The 14,518-nt window shown below is 38.2% G+C and overlaps 1 protein-coding gene across 8 annotated transcripts in view; it reads left to right on the top strand.

Annotated features, from left to right (window-relative positions):
• The window catches only part of LOC129748030 (solute carrier family 12 member 4), a 780,735-nt gene that overhangs the window by 490,026 nt on the left and 276,191 nt on the right, over positions 1-14,518 (top strand). For all 8 annotated transcript variants that reach the window (XM_055742491.1, XM_055742493.1, XM_055742490.1 and 5 more), the window contains one exon: positions 4,072-4,154. In XM_055742491.1, coding sequence (XP_055598466.1) covers positions 4,072-4,154 — 83 coding nt within the window. The remainder of the gene's footprint in view (positions 1-4,071; positions 4,155-14,518) is intronic.

Here is a 14,518-nt window from a genome sequence, read left to right as displayed (position 1 = left end):
TAATATTACTGACATTACTGAAGAAAGTTCGTAAAAGGGTGTTACTTATTTGAACGAATTTGTTATATTCTGCAAAACGATTTGATGTTTATATCAATTCAATTTGATTTAAAACTTTTCAAAAAACTCGTTTAAACTCTCGTTTATTACAAAATAGAGTAAAGAAAACAAATTGAAATCTTCTATAGCTTTTTTTTCGCAGAAGTTGAAAATACTTGCGGTCTTGAGGATAGATGATAGCTGAATCAAAACCTTTATTTCAATTTTTATAGGTTTTGTTCAAAAATACAGAAATTTATGAGATTTTGTATACCTATTTTCAGAAGGAATTTAAAAAATTAAAGCTAATAGAAAAAAAAACTAATTGCACATTTGGGTTCAGGGCACCCAAATTAATCAAAATAAGTTCTTAAATTTTTTGCACCTTAGAAAATGTGAATTTTGTGGCCTTGTGTAATTTATCTCAACCCTTTCGAATGTGAACTTCAGCATTGAATAAGATATAAAAATTAATTGAGCCTTAAATTGGTTTCTTCTTCAAGATATAAAAATTAATTGAGGCTTAAGTTGGTTTCTGAGAGAATATTTCATATTAGTTCATATACTAAATATATAATAACATACACGATTTTTTAAATAAAAAAGAATAGTTATAAGAGATAATAGGTTTTTTTTAACTACTTATTGTGAGTTTTGAACACATCTCACATGGTTCCCAACTTGTTTATATATAAAATTCAATTCAATTCAGTGCATGAGTTTTGGAGTTAAAATTGTTGGTTTCGAATCCTGAACATTTTAAAGTTACCCTTTGTAATAACAACCTATGCTTCAGGTAGGGATTTGTGTCAAGATTTGAGTTTCAATATAAAAGATTTGCTGAATTGCATTTTTAAACTAACAACAATGAAAGTTTCGATTCGTGAAGGTTATATACTTAGTGTCGTACAATAGAATGTCTTTGGCCTAGAGTGATCCAGGACTAAACTCCGTTGAAGGCGAGTCAGTTTTTTGACATGTTTATTTACGCTTATTTTTGGACACCTTTTGGGATCGAAAAATTTCCGGTTGCTATAGTAAATTCATTTCTTGATCTGATAATTTTACTCGGAAAAAATCTCCATGAGAGGGTTCTAGGCGATTTCTAGTATTCCAAAGCTTTTGAAAAAGATTTTTTAGAGATTTTCCACTAGCACTAAGAAGTTTGACATTTGAGCTATAATACTCTATCAAACTGCTACGTTGTAAAATCTTAAACAAGTTTTAGAAAAAAAATTTCGACGATTTTCAAATATTCAAATTTTAACAAGCAATACACAATGTTAATTACACGAATTATGGTACAAAACTTGTTTCGCTCACTGTATGTAGTGATAGTTAGTTTGAATGTAGTCAAATTCAACTTGTAGATTTTATATAATTTTAATTATGTATTTGTGATTAATATTTTTGATTCTATAAAAAGAAAAGGAAAGATGGAAGGAGCTCCCATGAATTGCTCCCGCCTTTGCTCTTCACTAGCTACTTGCTAGGGAGCTTTTCATCAACATGCCCTCTAGCCTAGAATTTCAACACCTATCAAGCTTTCTCCTATTGGCGCACTAATGCCTGTCTATCAACCTTTCTTTCACATTTCTATAAAATAAATTCACTCCAGTTTTCATTCTGCCGCACATGCCATTAAAATTATAATCATAAAAATTACGGCGATTAAAATCATACAACAATTTATCTTACTAATCAACTAATTTAAACTTCAAACACTGTTCTTACCACCCTACTTGCGAACACTATGTGAATATTGATGCTATTTTTTGATCACTTCGAAACATTTTTACCTGCAGCTGATTTAATCTGAAGCAACATTTCAATCGCATAAAAATGTTCACCTTTTTCATTGATAAACCTTTAAACGCAATCCAGTTTCATCCTGAGCTTGCTCAATACCACGCATCCTGGTTAGGTTTTTAATACTTGAACATCTGAGCCCATCACCCGTCTTAAGGTGGTTCTTCATAAGAACCTGTTTTTGTTTGGTGTGTATTTTTCTCATGATTTTTAACGTCAAGGTCAAGGAAACAATTTTAACAAATTTGATAAACATTTGATCAAACATGAGATAATGGCTTGATTTTGTCTACGGAAATTTATGAAACTATATCTATTCCTTTTGAACCACCCTAATACGCAGAAATTTGTCGAGAATGCGAAGAAGAGGCTCGTCAGTGCTCGCAAAGTACGCGAACATTTGCTCCACACACGCTTTGATTTCGACAAACAATCTCCCGAATAAATGTTTATCTAAGCGCCTCGCATCGCATAGAGCCTGCAGCCAAAAGCTTTCCAAGCTGTCTATGCGTAGGGTTGGTCCTACATCAGGCAAAGACTGGTTCCATTCTGAGTGAAGAGCTGAAGCAAGGAAAAAAACACAAATAAACCGAAAATATTCCTACAGACTACTGGTAGCGAAACCGAAAACATCACAAACTCAAGCCTTCACCGTCGTACGCTCCCCTGGAGGATTTTTGGCTTAAAGCACTATAAATGGGGATATTGTTCGCAAAAACCTCTTCCATACGCAAATTTGCTCACCCACCCACGCACTCGCAAACACACACACATGGTCCTCGCTTTTTCGATAAACAACTCCACTAAAAATAAACCCCGTTTTCTAATCGTACACTTTCACGAAAGAAACGGTCTTGAAAATGGAAACGCTGATCTTGTGTCAAAAGTCAGACTCCTTTTCCAAAATTCCGCTGAAGGAAGCTGTTACGCATTCTAGGAAGGAGAAAAAACGTTAGACAACTTCAAATATGCTTTGGAATAAGCAAAGGATCCTTTCCTCTCAAAGAAAGTGCCCGGATCTCTTACAACTTCTTCAAATGGAAAACGACTTCCCGGGAAAAGGCGAAAACGGTGTAGATTGTCGTAGGTCCATGGGATTATTAACACCCCCATCCACATCTCGTCTTTGAGTTGAAATATACTACTTGTGTGTGTATTTACCAGCTGAATCAGATGAAAGAGGAGGTCTACGATTATGGCGGGGCTAAATTGAGAGGATTATTTGCTCTTCTAGCTGAAGTCTCATCATGACTCATATGACTGTGTTAGGGCTTACTTGTTCCTTTTGTTCAAAGCTAGACGAACTTTAAATAACTTTTAAATTTTAACTTAAAAAAATCTTCTAAGCACAATAATATGAAAGTTCAACACATTTATGAACCTCTCCAGTTCCATGACATTGAACATGAGAATTTGCCAACCCCGAGACAGGAGAATGTAAACGAACTTGGCAAATATGACAGAACAAAACTATTCTGGTGCGTTTGTCAAGACGAGAGTAGTGGGTAAATATTGAATCATTTAGGAATTCCAGCAAGAGGGTAGCATCTGAGTTATATTTGATGATTGTTTTATTGAAGCTCCGCAGTCTGTACGAAAGTTGAATCGAGTGATGAAATATGGTATCTAATTTGATCAGAAGAGTTGAGCTACAGCTTAGTTTGGTTTTAAATTTGTGGGAGATTCCTCAACTGATGAAGCGATTTTTAATATATTCTAAAAGTAATAAACTGAAAAATGAACGACCATCGTTAAAATTACAAAACTTTGGATTGCTGCTCATCGATTTTGAAACGACTCATTTCACCAGACCATTTTCCATTAGCTTTTCTAGCTGCATCACCAGCTCATTCCAGCAATCTCATCAATTGAAAAACTTTGTTGAATCAATTAGAAAGGTTCCATCCCGTAGAGCTAACTTAAATGCATGCTTTCATTATTAACATACATTGGTCCATACAAAGTCGACCAACGCTCGATAGAATCCTCTCATTCATACATACATTCACACCATTCACCCAATCGAACATCACAAAGTAGCAACGTCCTACGAATGAAAAAAAAACTTTGACTAATTCAATTTTACTTTGTTCCTTTTACTTTTTTCCCCACGATAATTCCAATCAAACTAATTTAACGCCCATGCCCTTCGAAACCTTCGAAACTCTGCAATCCGATTCGATGCGATCTGCCATCATCGGGGAAATGCCATCGACCGAATAGACTATGTTGACTGCCATTTCCATGTCTGCGATCGCCACGAACGGGGTGGTTCCTGCGGGCGGGAGCTATTTCATGATATCGAGGTAAGTCGAAAGTTTACTTTTTTATTTCATTTCAATGCTGAGTAGATGACTAAAGATAGAGATGTTATAACTTATAGTCAATTTGTGCTTCGACAAAACAACGCTTTCTAAATAACTTGGTACAAAAAAACATTAACGACATTATTGAATGGAAATTCAAAATTTAAAAGAAAAATTTCTCTCCCATCGCTCAAACAGTATTTACTAGCAATCGAATGAAAAGTAGGTTTTTAAGACCACTTTTTTTGATCTTTTTGTGACCCTTTCATTAAAAAAAATTTAAAAAATATTTCTAGACTTCATGATGTAGACATTAACTTCAGCTTTCGTATGCATAAAGCAAATATTTTTTGGACGTGTAGTATATGAATTACAGCAGTTTTCCTAAGGCATGTTTTTTCGGATTTTTTTTTCTTTCATGCTGAATAATGAGAAAACTAGTAGCTTAAGGTGTCTATATATATACGAATTGAGAGCACAGTTTGAAATTGGATGGCGAGTTGAGAAGACCGCCATTACATTGAGGACAGCTTAAACTGAGAGGCGAGTTTCGAGGACAGCCTGAGCGTTTTATTACCAATTCCAAACCAATTGAGAGGACAGCATGAAATTGGATGGCGAGTTGAGAGGACCGCCAGTGCATACAGATGAAAATTTTAAGCGAGTAAAGAGGACAGCTTGAAATAAAAAGGCGAGCTGAGAGGACAGCCTAAGCGTTATGAATACAATTTCAAGCGAGTTGAGGGGACAACTTGAAATTGGATGGTAACTTAAAAGGACCGCCAGTGCTTATTGACGCGGATTTCAAGAGAGTTGAGAGGACAGTTTGGAATTGAATGACGAATTTCAAGCGATTTGAGAGGACAGCTTGAAACTAAATGACGAGTTAAGATGACAGCCTGAGCGTTTTGATTACAATTGTAATGAGTTGAGAGGACAGCTTGAAACGAGAAAGCGAGGTGGAAGGACCGCCAGAGCATATTGATGCAAATTTGGAGCGAGTTGAGAGGAAAATATTAAAATGAAAGGTGCGTTGAGAGGAAAGCCTGTGAGCTATTAAGAATTCAAGCAAATTGAGAGAATAGCCTGAACGTATAAGTAACAACTTTAGCGAGTTAAGGGGGGAGTAGGGTCTGACACTTTAAAAAAATCGATTTTTTAATTTTTTTATTTTCTCATTGCAAAACATTTCGAGAATGTTGTGTCAAATTTTCAAGTCAATCGAAGCAAAACTGTAGAAATTATAGGTCTTTATCTCCTCCTATCTAATACTGCAAGAATACTGCAAGCAGAAACTACAAACGCGTTTTTCTCGAAAGCACATTTTTAAAGTCCGTGGACATCGTCATTTGAAAACTACTTCACCGATTCTTTTCAAATTTGGAACATATTTTCTACATATAAAATACCAAACCCCAACGATTTTCTATTTTTTTACTTTGGGGAGATTTTACAGATAAAAAATGGCGTATTTTTTCGTGAAAAATCTTAGTTTTTCCTTCAAACAGCCACAAAAATTCAAAAAAAAAATTTTTTAAGCTAAATAAAATCGTTGGGGTCCAGAAAAACATCTATTAAAAATATTTTGCTCTGATTTTTTGACTTCAGATGATTCTGTGCTGAGATACAGTGTCCACCGCAAATCCTGTTTTCTAAAAGGCATCCTCGAAAGTGCTCCGTCACCGGCTCATTTTTCAATATTTTTTTACGAAAAAATTGCTAAATGTTCTTTTAACAATGCTTTGTATAATGCAAAAAATTTGAATACATTTGTTTGAACGATAGCTCTAAAAAAAATTCGTGAAAATGGTGTTTTTTTACACGTTAGACCCTACTCCCCCCTTAAGAGGATAGCTTTAGACTGAAAGACGAATACAGCCTGAATGCTTTATCTAAACAGAAACCCAGTGGGTTGGAAGAACAGTTTGTGGTAAGAACAAATCATGGAACGTTTTGAGGAAACAACTTGAATTAAATGTTTGAATATCGTGAGATCTGAATTGGAATACAAATTGAGAAGGCAGCTTTGGGGTTTTGTTAAAAGAATGATCACGCAGGTTAAGGCGACAGCTTGAAATAGGAGTGAACAATCAAGCTAGTCAAGAGGACACTTGAATAAATTCATTCAAATTTCAGATTACGCCAATTAGTATTCGAAAATTTTATTATGGCAATATTATGGCATTTTATTTACAGCTAGTTTTATAACTGTTTTATAATGATCATGAGAAATGTTTAGATTCTTGATTCAACTATTTTCAGCTATTTCTTAAACATACTGTTTAAGTTTTTTAGTAAGAGATCAGAATACTCTTTAAAAACTCCAATAAAACATTATCTAAAAAGTGGATTTCAAGTTTTTTTGCACGTTTTATAAAGGCACGCAGTGCTTTATTTTAAAACCGCAATAAAATTAGGCGACAGTTTTCGATCGATATGTCTAAACAGGACACGACAAATGTCTGAAAATTGCATGAAACCCCTGAAATATGGGTATTGAGTAAAAGGGCTAAACGAGTAGATGTCGAATTTCGCTTTCAGACGCCATCTTGAAATGGCGGCTTCTGCTTATCTTATAAATGCTGTAAATCACTGAAAATCAAATTTAATGAAATTCCAAATTCCAAAGATCACCGAAATCACCATCTAAAGTGGCATCAGATAGCTAAATTTGACTTGTACTCGTTTAGCCCTGTCACAAAATACCCATATTGATTCATGCGGTTGTAATCATTTACAGCACTTTGAAGTTCAGCGGATGCCGCCATTTTGATTTCAAGTTGGCGTTGGATTGCAAAATTCGATTTTTTCTAGTTTAGCTTGTTCACCCAATACCCATATTGTGGGGGTTTAATACGAGTATAAGTTTAGCTTAGAACAGTTGGATTTCAAAATGGCGCTAGACAATCAAATTCGACTTCAACTCATGGTATCAATTCCACCGGACTTTTACAACTAATCTCTTATTTCATTCAAAAAGTCTGTCTTCGTTTACTGTACTAATGATTGGTAACTCAGAAATGAAAAACTCTTCCTATGCGTGTAATGGGTTGGCTTGCGAGAGAAGCGTAAAATTTTTACTATTTTTATGGCTCTCATAAAACCATCATAAAACTAATTAGCCATTTATCTTACTATTAAGCATTGAATTGACAAACGCCAAGTTGGTTGTAAAATCGAAGGGCCCAAAATGACGTCATGTTGATGGATTCACAATATCAAGTATTTGAAAATATTTTTTCAGGCCTGTTTTCAATAAATACATAATGTGTGCGATGTCATAATGCCATATTTTTTAATTATATTTATAGAAAAGTGTTTTTCGCGATTTTTTTATTTTTATTTATTCCCATTAAATATAAACATTTCATTAAAATTTGCCTTATTCTAATGATTTGACGAGCCGCACTTATTGTAAGATACTAGTTCATACACATTTTACGTAAAATCTTGAATGGCTGTAGAAAAAATGCTCATAACATGGTTAAAACATTGGTTTCTGTTATTTATTTTATCAGATCATATCTCAATAATACAATCATCATTCATAAACCATCATGGTTGCTGGAAAAATAAAAAAAAAACTCGGAGGACTCACGGAATAAAAAAAAACAAAAATTGTTTACATGTTTTATAAAAGCATTATAAAAGTTTTGGTGACCAGAATTTTACAGCATAATGATTTGATCAAAGTTAAAAAGAATGGCCATGATGACGTTTCTAGGATAGAGCCAAAAAGCCAGATTTAAGCTTTACTAGAATTTTGGTGTAGTATAGAATGCGCTTTAGCTTTTTATGAAGATTAAGCTAAAGACCTAGATCGACCAAAATTAACTAAAATATTGAAATGTCGCTAAACTAAATAAACAAAAAATTTACAAAAAGATTAAAGAGTGTATAATAATCAAAAAAATAAGTTGCAATAAGCTTCAACGGTAAAAGTTAAACATAATTTAATTCATGAAAGAAAATGCAAATTCAAGCAAACCTAATTAGAATAACTAATATGTGTAAATGAGATTCTAGAGTCATGAAGCAGAACCGCTTTGGATCCTAGGTCATATTTTGCTGTTAGCTACTGGATTTATATTCATAAACTCAATTTCATGAGGGTTTAAGTTTTAAGCCAAGAAATCTCTTATACATCTTCCTCACACCCACCCAGCAAACATAAAGTCGCATGAGAAATGATAGCTCAAATCGTTAACAATGTTAAGACGAATCGCAATTACTACCAAATAAGTAAACAGTCATAAAAATGGTTACTTAAAGTCGATATAAATCGGATATAATTGAAAGTTCGCTATGAATATTTGTTCTCTCGCGCGTGATTCAAGTGAGAAAACAACCTTGTTGTTCTCTTTGAGATAAGCAGTGCAACCAGATTGCTAAAAATCAGATGGTTTATAAAATTTTCAAGGAAAGAAGCAGCAAATATTGTCGCAGGCAACGGTTTGAATGCATTGAAAGCAAAACTTGCGCTCTCTCGCATACTTTTAAGATGTACGAATACGGTTTTGAATATCGTTCAATTTGTATATTTCTTATCGCTTAAGCCAGATGTTAAAAATGTGTATGTATATTGCCTCTACTTTGGTAAGTAAATGCAGCTATGTGCAACGTTCATTTGAAACGCGAGGAAAGCACATTGACAGCACACTGAAGTGTGTCGAAATTCACCAGATGTGCAGCAAAATTCATCAGATGTGCGGCAGAATTCATCCATTGTGAACAAAAATTCACCAAGTGTGAGGCAGAATTCACTAAGTGTTCAGAAAAACTCATCAGATTTTCGATTCACTTGGGATTCGATGATATTTCATACCTCTGGGTCAATGCTGTTTATCGAGTTTTATGCGATGATTGTTGTATGTATATGAAACGTTTAACAAAGTTTGTATGTATATTTCTCAAAAAAATTTTTTATACGTTTCTTATACATTATACAAACTGGATTTTTCAAAGGACGTACAAAAATTTCAGTTCATTAAAATTAATAAAAAGTGGTGTATTTTCGATTATATGCAGCTTTAACACTAGGAAACAATATCAAAACTTATATTTGAAAATCAAAAATTGATTAATCTACAAATGTAGGTTAACAGTAGCTCAAACTGTAACATTCCAGAGCCGAAGCAAAGTTTTGCCATAAACTTGCAACGTCACCGAGCAAACGATGATCAACTTCATAGGTATTTGTTTAGTCAGAAAAGTTTTCGTTTCAGTACCTACATTAGAATTCAAGCCTTAGTAAGCATTATTGATATCGACAAGTTATCAACGAGGGTAGGGTGGGGAACATACAAACTCGAGATTAAATTCAATCGGCCGGCGTTTGGCAACCGGGAGCGGAGAGTCAGTAATTTGCTAATTCAATCAACAACTTTATTACCAATAAACTTGGGCCACTTTTCGGGCAAACATTGGCTTAGAATAACTTTCGCTTTTTGGCTTTAGACATCTCTATTGGGAAAAGTGGAATTTGGATGGTTGATTTTAGGCTCTGGGTTTAGGAAAGTCAACCAAGAATTTGCATTCAGAAATTTATTCCTGTACTCTTAAATTGTATCCTTTTGTTCTGATTCAACCTGAAAAGTAGCACGCAAAATAATAATTGCGATTCTCAGGAAATGAAAACCGATGGGGAAAATTTTTCTCACGAAACATTCTACCAGCGATGTTCCACCTTAGCTGTAATATAATCATTAGAGTGCTACCTGTGGGCAGAAGTTTTCTAGGCAAAACTGTCAGCTCACTTTTCAATTATTCCATGGGAATTGCTCACATTTCCACCGGCTGACAAGAAACGCAAACAACCTGGCTGAATGGAAGATTGAGATTCAGTGTTTTCTTTAGAACATTTCAACGAGCCAACTTTCTCTCAATTCACAATTCACTCAAGAAATGCTCCAGAAAAAAACTTAAAAAAGAAAAGTTTTTTTTATTTATTACTTCTTTTGAGCAAGAACCGGCTACTTGAAAAACAGCTGACACCCCCCTGTTTTCCACGCCTGCCCCGCCAGGATTAAAGTTGTAAACCGATAAAGAGAAGAATGCAGCTGCTAGTGTTTGAATTGCGTTTTACACAATTGTGGGAGAGCGAAGAAATCTGCAAAGCGAACTTCCGGCGGCAAACTTGGCAAACTTGGCAAACACAGGTCCGCTTCATACCGATACGCGATTAAGCAATTCAGAGACAACAAGAACAGCAAACCAAACACAACACAAAGGATGAAAGAAAGGAAGAAACGTAGAAAAAAAAACTGAAGGAACACAACACCAGATAAAAGAATTCGACAAGTGGCCGCATCTTAGACATCTTAGGCGGGTGGATGGCCTACAAATAAAGATACAAATACATATGCAACTAGGAATAAACAAGACTCGGGAAAACGAAATTCTTGTTTCTTGTTCTGTTTGGCCGACTTCGATTCACTCTTTTTTCTTGCTCGAGTTGGAAAACAATTGAAGTTTGCATCTCAAGTGGATGAATGAGCAGGAATAAAAGAATCGTAGGACAATGACATCGGAGAAGCTGTAAATCCGAGCAGCAGATGTTGCTCCGTAGCTTCGTGAATAAAATATATACAATTTACTACTTAGCAGAAAATTTTATAGCAGAAAGATAAAGCTTTTTTTTATAATTTGAATCAAGACACATGCACATTCTTCAAGGTATACACTTTGGTTCATCAAATTGGTCTTATTCTCATGAGCAAAATAATATGCATAAATATCAATGACCAATTTCGACCTCATTGTCACCCGTTTGTCTATTTCAATCAATTCAAGATGTTTCTACAAAATTAGAAAAATCACTGCTAGGCAATGGTACCGGGAGGATTCAACCAGTATCGGATAAATTGTTTCGATAGGTTTACATGAACCACCTGTTGATAATTTGCGCAAAGAGCTGTAATCACATTTATCAATGCTAATGTATTCACAGATTCAATCAAGTACAAATCGAGTAATTGTCATGATTTTACGATCCTTACGAATCACAATACAGAGATCAACTCAGACACGTCTGTCGCTTACAAAAATGACACAATCAATAACTGACCAATTTTTTTTTGTTTTGACTAGTGTTTCCAAAATATAAAACTTACTTACTTACTTAATGATCCCGCGCCGATCCTCCGGTGCATAGGGCCGTGGTAAAAGACCTCCACTGTTGACGATCCGGAGCCAGCGTCTTCACCTGGTCCCAGTCAAGATTCTCGTCGACAGTTCGGATTTCAGCGGCTAGGCTTCGCCGCCACGAGTTTCTGGGTCTGCCTCTTCTTCGATGACCTTCTGGATTCCAATCTAGCGCCTCTCTGCAAATCTCGTTTTCATCTCTTCGCAGCGTGTGCCCAATCCATCTCCACTTACGTTCCCGAATCTCGATTTCTAGCGCCTTTTGATGACACCGGCGATGTAGTTCCTCATTCGAGATCCAGTTGCCAGGCCACCAAGCGCGGATGATATTCCGCAGGCAGCGGTTTACAAATACTTGCAGTTTTCGCGTCGTTACCGCATATGTGCACCAAGTTTCGCACCCGTACAGCAATACGGATTTGACGTTTGAGTTGAAGATTCGGATTTTTGTTCGTAGAGAGATCTGGCGTGAGCGCCAGATGTTTCGGAGACTCGCAAACGCAAATCGGGCCTTTCTGATCCGTGTTTCGATGTCTTTTCTGGTACCACCATCAGGCGTAATCTGGCTACCAAGATACTGGAAGCATTCCACTTTCTCAACTTGTTGCCCAGCTACCATGAAACTGGAGGGATTTCCTGTGTTGATCTCCATCGACTTGGTCTTTCCGACATTGACTTTGAGACCAGCTGCCTTGGAACTTTCGGTGAGGTCGTCGAGTTTGCTCTGCATATCTGGTTGTGTTTGGGCGAGCAAAACAATATCGTCAGCCAGGTCAAGGTCGTTCAGTTGCTCCATTGTTGAAGGATTCCACGGCAATCCTCGGTTCGGTGCACAGTCAATCGATCCAATCAGAATCTCATCCATTACGATTAGAAAAAGTAGCGGTGATAAAATACATCCTTGTCTCACTCCAGCAGTTACCGGGATTGGTTCGGACAAGACACCGTCGTGCAAGACCTTGCACGAAAATGCCTCATACTGTGCTTCGATGAGATGGACTAGTTTCTCTGGGACCCCTCGTCGCCTTAGTGCCGCCCAGATGTTTTCGTGGTTCAGTCGGTCAAATGCTTTTTCGAAATCAACGAACACCAGCAGAAGAGAGTCCTGGAGTTCGTTGATTTGTTCCAGTATGATTCGTAGCGTAGTGATGTGGTCCACACATGATCGTCGAGATCGGAATCCAGCTTGTTGCCGTCGGAGTGTAGCGTCTATTTTCTCCTGGATCCTGTTCAGAATCACTTTGCAGAGTACTTTGAGGGTTGTACAGATCAACGTTATGCCTCGCCAGTTACCGCACTCTGTCAGGTCTCCTTTCTTCGGGACCTTTACGAGGATACCCTGCATCCAGTCGGCCGGGAATGTTGCAGTATCCCAGATGTCAGCGAAAAGACGGTGCAACATTTGTGCTGATAGGGCAGGGTCGGCTTTCAGCATTTCAGCAGGGATGCAATCGATCCCAGGTGCTTTGTTGGATTTCATGTTTTTGATTGCCGCTTCTATTTCAGCCAGCGAAGGCGCTTCCGAGTTGACGCCATTTATGCGACTTACTGTTGGCGCTTCGAGCTGCAGATTCTGTTGGCCATCGCTATTCGTGACTCGGAAGAGTTGTTCGAAGTGCTCAGTCCATCGTTTGAGCTGATCTGTTCGATCGGTCAATAACTGACCTGCTCGGTCTTTTAGCGGCATTCTTGCATTAGTCCTTGCACCACTGAGGCGGCGAGAGATGTCATAAAGTAATCGGATATCTCCATTGGCGGCGGCTCTTTCTCCCTCTTCGGCTAGGGAGTTTGTCCAGGCTCTCTTGTCTCGTCTACAAGCTCGTTTAACTGCCTTTTCCAGCTCCGCATATCGTAAGCGGGCGGCTGCTTTGGCTGACCCGGTACATGCCTGCTCAATTCCGACTTTCGCCTTTCTCCGATCATCGACCATCCTCCAAGTTTCATCCGACATCCATTCACTTCTTCTTCCACAAACTTTACCGAGAGTACCATGGCTCGTCGTGATAAAGGCATTCTTGATTCCACACCACTGTTCTTCGACTGTTCCGTCTGTCGGCAGCTCCGAGGTTCGGGATTCTAGCTGTTCAACGTATGCCCTTTTCACCTCTGGATTCTCCAACCGGCGGACGTCGTATCGACACCCGACTTTCTCCTCGCGCCGTTGGACACGTGCAACTCTCAGTCGTATCTCGCCAAGGACGAGGTGATGGTCAGATGCAATGTCTGCGCTTCGCTTGTTGCGGACATCAAGAAGGCTCCTTCTCCATTTTCGGCTGATGCAGATGTGGTCAATTTGATTTTCTGTTCGGCCATCTCGGGATACCCAAGTGACCTTATGTGCTGGTCGATGGGGGAAGAGCGATCCACCGATCACCATGTTGTTGTTGCCACAAAATTCTACAAACAGCTCTCCGTTTTCGCTCATCTGTCCTAGGCCATGGCGCCCCATGATGCGCTCAAGGTCCTGATTGTCGGAGCCAATTTTTGCGTTGAAGTCGCCCAAATGGATTTGAATGTCACCCTTCGGAATTCTCTGAACCACGCTGTTCAGTTGACTGTAAAACTGCTCTTTCTCCTGCAAGTCGGCAACGTCAGTTGGCGCATAACACTGGACCATTGTAAGGTTTCTAACCCGTGTTCTAAATCTGGCTACGATTATTCTTTCGTTTATAGGTTCCCATCTAATGAGGGCCGCGTAGGCCTGCGGGCTTAACAGGAAACCAACTCCTCGTTCCCGAGTAGCATGTTCTCCTCGTATGCCAGAGTAAAGCAGGACTTGCCCGGATTGTGTCTTGTGTTCTCCAGTATTAGGCCAACGGACTTCGCTCAGTCCCAGAATTTCAAGCTTGAGGCGGCTAGCCTCTCTAGCAAGTTGTTCCAGTTTGCCTTGTTGGGCAAGGGTTAAAACATTCCAAGTTCCAATTCGTGTCCGTGTTTTCATGCTAAAAGTCGTCGCCAAAGTTCCAGGTCGGTCATTTCTTTCGGATTCCGTAACAATTTTAAATCGGGAGCAGTAGGTTGTTAGCCTAAAGTCCCTATCCCGCGATGGGGCTGCCATCTTGGACTTAGCTGGCGGAAGCCGCATTTCATAAATTCAGCCGCTTGCTACAAGACAGACGCTGTTTGAGCCGCCCCTGACCTGGAGAACAGACGCTCGGTTGTTGTTGCACGCCGCCCCTGACCTGGGGAACAGACGCGTGCGGCCACCTTCTCAGTCTGCA

The sequence above is a fragment of the Uranotaenia lowii genome, chromosome 2 (genome assembly GCF_029784155.1).
Source record: "Uranotaenia lowii strain MFRU-FL chromosome 2, ASM2978415v1, whole genome shotgun sequence".
Lineage (NCBI taxonomy): Eukaryota > Metazoa > Arthropoda > Insecta > Diptera > Culicidae > Uranotaenia > Uranotaenia lowii.
The sequence above is the reverse complement of the archived record's forward strand: the minus strand, read 5'-3'. Positions and strand labels throughout refer to the sequence as shown.